This window comes from Botryllus schlosseri, chromosome 4, assembly GCF_051294905.1.
Source record: "Botryllus schlosseri isolate E-star chromosome 4, Bs_hap1, whole genome shotgun sequence".
NCBI lineage: Eukaryota > Metazoa > Chordata > Ascidiacea > Stolidobranchia > Styelidae > Botryllus > Botryllus schlosseri.
The window spans coordinates 16,223,473-16,229,472 of NC_137239.1; the positions used below are offsets into that span (position 1 = coordinate 16,223,473).

Consider the following 6,000-nt stretch of genomic DNA (forward strand, 5'->3'; position numbering starts at 1 on the left):
TATCACGGCAGAAGTAATAGGAAGAATGGAACATGCATCAAATGCGCCAGAGGTGGTTCAATAGTGAGCGTCGCTACTCAGATAGAAGTAGAAATAATCCCGAAAATTCTACTCAATTATAAGAAGAAATGGGGCTTGACTAATCTGTACCTTAGCCTACTTGTCCTTTCATGCTATTTCAGAACAATAAATATGCAAATTGCGGAATTTTGAGTGCAGAAATTTCCCAAATCAGTCATTCACGAACACCAGTAAAAATATAACAATAGTCGTTGAAGGCTTCTTAATTTTCTTTTAATTGTTATGACAACAGGTGAGATGCTGCGCCTGCACTTGCCTACCTTGACCGCACCTCCCTATTAGGAAGCCTATATTGAATTTGTGATGTAGGCAGACCGCGACATTATATTACGTAGGACGTTTTCAAAAAAGTCAAAATAGAGGACTCTTTGATAAAAAATGTAACATGCATGTTTGCACTCACAATGATCATCTCGACAGTTCGCTCACACGCACCAGCAGTAGACATTTCATCTGTAAATACATTGCATCCCGTTACTATATGCAATGCATTCGGCGTGTTTACAGTTATACATACGCTGATAGCCCAAATACAGCAATTGGTTCAAAATCAACAATATACTACAGCAATCATTATGTGACGAATCACCAACATCATATCACCCTCGGATCGATTGACTCAGAGTTGCTATTGTTGTTTATTAAGTTTATTAAAGAAAAAGATATCGCGCTTATGGCCGGACAGCCTTTTGCACCTCGGTCAAAGAGTCGCTTTCAATTCAGGTCCATCGTCTCAGTCCAAAATTATCTTTGGTCTACATGAAACCATGATTGTTGGTTTTGAGTGTAGGTAGGATTTGAGAAGGCATGCTATCGGCGAGGATTTTTACTTTTCTTATTGAAATGAACCCGAATATTTTCGGCTGTCACTCGTCAGGGGTAATCGTCAGCGACTAGTAGAGAATTGGAAAGAACATTGTATAACAACAATCGTATCACGAAATATGACGTCAGCGGCACGAAATTTCGAGAAAGAGAGCGTTCAATTTAGTATTTTTAGATAGTACACGAACTCGTTTTGTTGACGCAGCCTTGGCTGGTGCATTTTCGTAAAAGTCAACTCCAAGTCCCGTTCCGACGACGTGTCGATAATTTTTCGCACAAGCGGGATTATCCAACAGATTCTTGCCAAAGGCAGACTTCATGGCCTTACATCAAGCTCGAGGGTATGAGCCAAGGGTGAGCTTTTCATCGAGCGTGAAACGCGTGTTCTAATAAATCTAGGGCAGTAGTTCTCAACCTTTTTGTCTTCGTGGACCCCTTTTGGGCCGTCACTGGCCCCCGCGGACCCCTCCAGTTTTAGTGCAAATTCATCTCAATTATCGTCCAACTGTCTGTCTTGTTCAAATATTACCAGTGAGTTAGTGATAAAAACCAACAAATGACTTGTCCTAGAAACAACATTTTACTTTATATCATTTGAAAGCAAAGTCTGCAGCTGCATTTCTTGAAATACATGGTCGTGCCTTGAAAATCCAGCCTTCGAGTTGATAAAAAGGATAGGAGTTAGCGGAGCTAATATAATTGAGCGTAACGCTTCCGACGACACCTTTCGGTATGACCGCAGCATATGTGGCACCAGAAGAGAACATGCATTTCGTGACGTGGTTTTAATTTTAAACGACTCTTCACTAATTTGCTGAGACTGAAAACCTCAAATCCAAAAAAGTTTGCAAACATTTCGAATTCAACCGGATTGTCTTCACTATGATTTTTTATTCTTTCCAGAGGCCCCAACAAAACATTTTTAAGCAGCAATATGCCTGTTTCAGCGGGCTAATAGCGAATTGAAAATTAACACGCGTCTGCTCGGTGGGATATTTCATAGCAGGCAATAATTCTGTTCCGAACGTTTCAGCAGTTATGGAGCACAGCTTCCTAGTGATTTCGCCAATTTTATAAATTTCAAATTAGGTTTTCAACTGAAAGGAAAGGAAAGGACGTCGTTTATTTTTGTCCTTGATGTTTTTTGCGGCATATACACCGACTCATGATAGAAATGCACACGTGTGCATATGCATGAGTACATGATGTGCATATGCCGCTGGACAAGGAAGATCAGATATAGCCATTACGGCTGTCTAAGTCATGCACCACTACTCCATGCTATCCCAGTAATACATGACCGCCAAGCAGGAAAGTCATGGATACCAGTGTTACTAACCAGGTCTCTGGTCTGACCCGGCCGGGGATCGAACCCACGAAGCCGGACGCTTCGCCATTACGCTATCTTGTCATTACGCTATCTTGCCTTGAATTTTGCAAATTAGAGGTCTCGCGGACCCCCGAGGGTCTGCCGATCGGTTGAGAACCACTGTTCTAGGGGCATGCGGATTTCACCGCCAATGTAGTTCACGATTTCGTGTTTTGTTGCTGGCATTACAGAAAAACAGACTCGCTTAGGTTAAATGACGCAAATGGAAACAATGTTATCAATACTCTTCTGCGAGTGGTTCTCATAGTATGATTCGCGATCAAAACATGGGTCGCGATAGGCATGGATTTGGTCAGAGTCGCACGATTAGCGAAAGTGATATTTCCCGATTTATTTTGCAAAAAGAATATGTCTCGAAAAATTTGCCCGTGCTCCAGGCGACTGTATTTGTACATACTTTGTACATTTTAAATCCGCTGTGTTCAGTACCACCAGTACTAAAATGAACCTGACATGTCGTATTTCCAATAACCTCCCTATAGCTTCCGCGGATTAAAGTCCTGGAGGGAGTGTTCGTGCATGACATACTATAAGTTTAAGCTACCGACATCACAGTCACGTCTGCCAGATTACTTGCCATCGGATACTGTGGTAGCACGTAAAGCAGTCGACTACAGCAACAAGTTGGAAACTATAGTAATGTTCGGCCGCATATCGCATAATACAATAGAGCAGGGGTCGGAAACTAAATTGTGCTCGCGGGCCAATTTCATGGTTTTTGATGGCACGGCGGGCCACAGCACCAATAACATAGGGGTATTCCCTTAATTTCCAAGTAGGCCTTAATATGGACCGGACCTTGCAAAGTGGCATTCCACGCACATCGTGAAATGTGATTTCTTATTGTGAATTCACACCTGGCACGAAAAAATAACATATTTGAATAAAATGGTGTAAATATAATTAGTTATAGACCCCATGCGAGCGTACAAATGCATCATTGCGTCGTAAAAACTGTCGCGTTATAATTAGGCATGTAGCGGACATTTGGCGAGTCATAGTGTAGAATATTTTAGAATTGAACCAAGATTGATCTGATATCAGAGCATAGAATCAGCGCAGCCTGATCTGGATTTAGGGCATGCTCCTGATAATGATAATGTCATTACCAAAGTCAAATTAAATCAGCGTTAGATTTACCTTCGAATTGGAACTGATGTTGAATGTAATGATTAATGTGCCATTGTAATAGAAATGTCCAATCGCCGACGAATCCATTGGTGTTAGAGCCTTGGAGCGTACATTCTTAGCGAAAAGAGTGCGTATTCGCACCCAAATGGCCGAAAAAGGTTGGTATACACGAAAACAGAACCTAACCAAGAATCATATTGTGTTCATGAATCCTTCGTGTCTAATACGTGCGTATTTTCCTATACCTTCCTGCGTGCAAGCATAATTTGGACTGAAATGTTGACTCGATTTGTACCGCGGCATAAGTCTATGGTATATGTTGTTCTTTTCATGGGTGCATTTATTCATACCCGCATATATCATGGGTGGTGAACGGGTGGAAATTAGTGCGGACGGATCAACAAACTATCTGATCCGTCTCCAATCCTGTTTTTCAATTCTCCGGCCGGACTACGTCCGACTCCTGGGCCGGATTCTTGAAATGAGAGAGATCCGATCCCAAAAATTCCGTTATTATCCACGAGTATCTGTTTTTTGTTAACTACGAAAGCAGTTATCGGTACGGGCTGCAGGATAAATTGCATCAAAAGAAACATGACGTTAAAAACTCAGTTGGGTATTGTATATTCAAACTAACACACTACACAAGCTACTGGCGTGTGGTTGGAGGTTACTATAATTGCAAATGGCATGCTCACAAATACCAATTCTGACCGTATTATAAAAAGTAGGCTACTGATCCTATTCAGATCCGGCTCCGGCCGCATCAGAAAAATGCTGATCTGGTCCGAATCGGTTCCGGCCCAAAATGAGAAATTCTGGCCGGATATTCAATTCAATCGCTGAGAGTGTACTCCTACCTTACTCGCGTCCTTTAATTGGCGATAATAACATGGATAAAGAGACCCAAGATGACGCAGGATATCGATGGTTGCCGTACCGACCAGCTTAGATAACTGAAATAAGCCACGCAACGCAAACCACGACCTTTTGATATATTACTATTCCCCATAATAGTTTGTTGCGTCCGTGGTTGTACCAAGTTATTGTTATCTTATCGCCCATTCAGTCAGAGTTCGACTAATATTACAAGAGGTCGCGCCCAAGTCCCAATCACAATTTTCAGTCACGAATCATCAACGGGTCATCAGTCGTGATGTAAAAGACCCATAGCTGTTGTATGCGTCACTCAATTGCTTTTATATGTAATAATAATAATAATAATACTAATAATCAACGGGTCATGATTACCATCATAAACAGGTATTGTGAAGTCGATAATAGCTAATCTTTTACCGCACGATAGCTTTGGAAAGTGGACGTTTGATGAGAAGTTTCATGTTTTTGGAGTAGTTTTCGAGCGAATTTTAAGTTCTCAAATCGAATAAAAAACAGTGGCGGTGAAATATTGTCGAATACTTCAAAATCCGAAATGCAGACGCGGGCCGCACAAAATGATCTCGAGGGCCGCCTGTTTGAGACCCCTGCAATAGAATGTCATATCGGGAGAAATTTCACCAACACTAATGATATAATACGACATCAATGACTTTCTTGTGTACGAAATAAAATGCTATTGGTTGTCGGCACCTTCTTTATTCTAAACCTGCCCATAACATTTACGATAATAACACGAAATTATTTTTCGCTGTGTCAGGCTTTGGGTCGCAGGACCTTGATTGAACTTATATTTGGCGATCTCAAAAAACTGAGAGTCACTGTCTCACGGCAATATCCGGTATTCCGGCAGGACTCGCTGTATTAAAATTCGCTTTCAAGCTATGTATTCTAAAAGGAAGGGCAGTCGATTGAACAAATGATTTTGGAATCCACGAAACTTCCAGTAACATCCCGGTAGCAATTCTAGGTATTAACATGGATATTTTATAATTCTTATCAGTTGTGGGATTATTTTTTCGTAAAATACGTACCGTACCGCACGGTGGGAACCGCCACTGTCCCCGCACAAGAGGTTGCGCGCCACTGCACTAGCGGGCGATTGGTAATCCATATTATCAATTCGGAAAACTACAACTCGAGGACTTGCGTAAGAACAACAATTCCTGTCATTCACTAAGTATCAGATCACGGAGGCTGGGTCATTTATAAGCATCTCACCTGCTCCTACGCTTTTGGTGCATACAAAAAATACAGCTGCAATAATCCATGACAAAACTTGCGTCGAGGGATTATTCATGATTCAAAGTAACCTAAAAGACTGTAAAAACAACGCGCCTTTGATCGTGTTGCCGACATCCAGGTTCGAATAGAATAGCAGCCTTAAAATCCTGTACATGCAGTAGTCCTTTCATCTGACTAATCTTGTTAAAACAATAAAATAATATTCCTTGTGGCGTTTCTCAAGCATACGGTGGCAGTTCGCTGCTTGCTAGATATAATTGCAGAATGGTTTACATGGTCGTATGGATGAGCTATCCTTCCCGATAGCTTTGTTTCCACTCATGAATAGACTCTGGTTTTGGTATAACTGCTGGCCGTTGAAATCAATATGCGCTTCCTTGCGACAGCAGCCATATCCTCAATCATGTTACAAAGCGTGTTGTTAGCCAAAG

At 41.6% G+C, this 6,000-nt stretch overlaps 1 protein-coding gene across 2 annotated transcripts in view; it reads right to left on the minus strand.

Moving 5' to 3' along the window:
• The window catches only part of LOC145438194 (uncharacterized), a 59,960-nt gene extending 54,290 nt beyond the window's left edge, over window positions 1-5,670 (minus strand). For both annotated transcript variants that reach the window (XM_080315571.1, XM_080315574.1), the window contains exons 1-2: window positions 5,546-5,670; window positions 485-534 (exon numbers count right to left, since the gene is read on the minus strand). In XM_080315571.1, coding sequence (XP_080171697.1) covers window positions 485-534; window positions 5,546-5,624 — 129 coding nt within the window. In that variant the 5' untranslated portion in view covers window positions 5,625-5,670. The remainder of the gene's footprint in view (window positions 1-484; window positions 535-5,545) is intronic.
• Window positions 5,671-6,000: the final 330 nt, after the last annotated feature.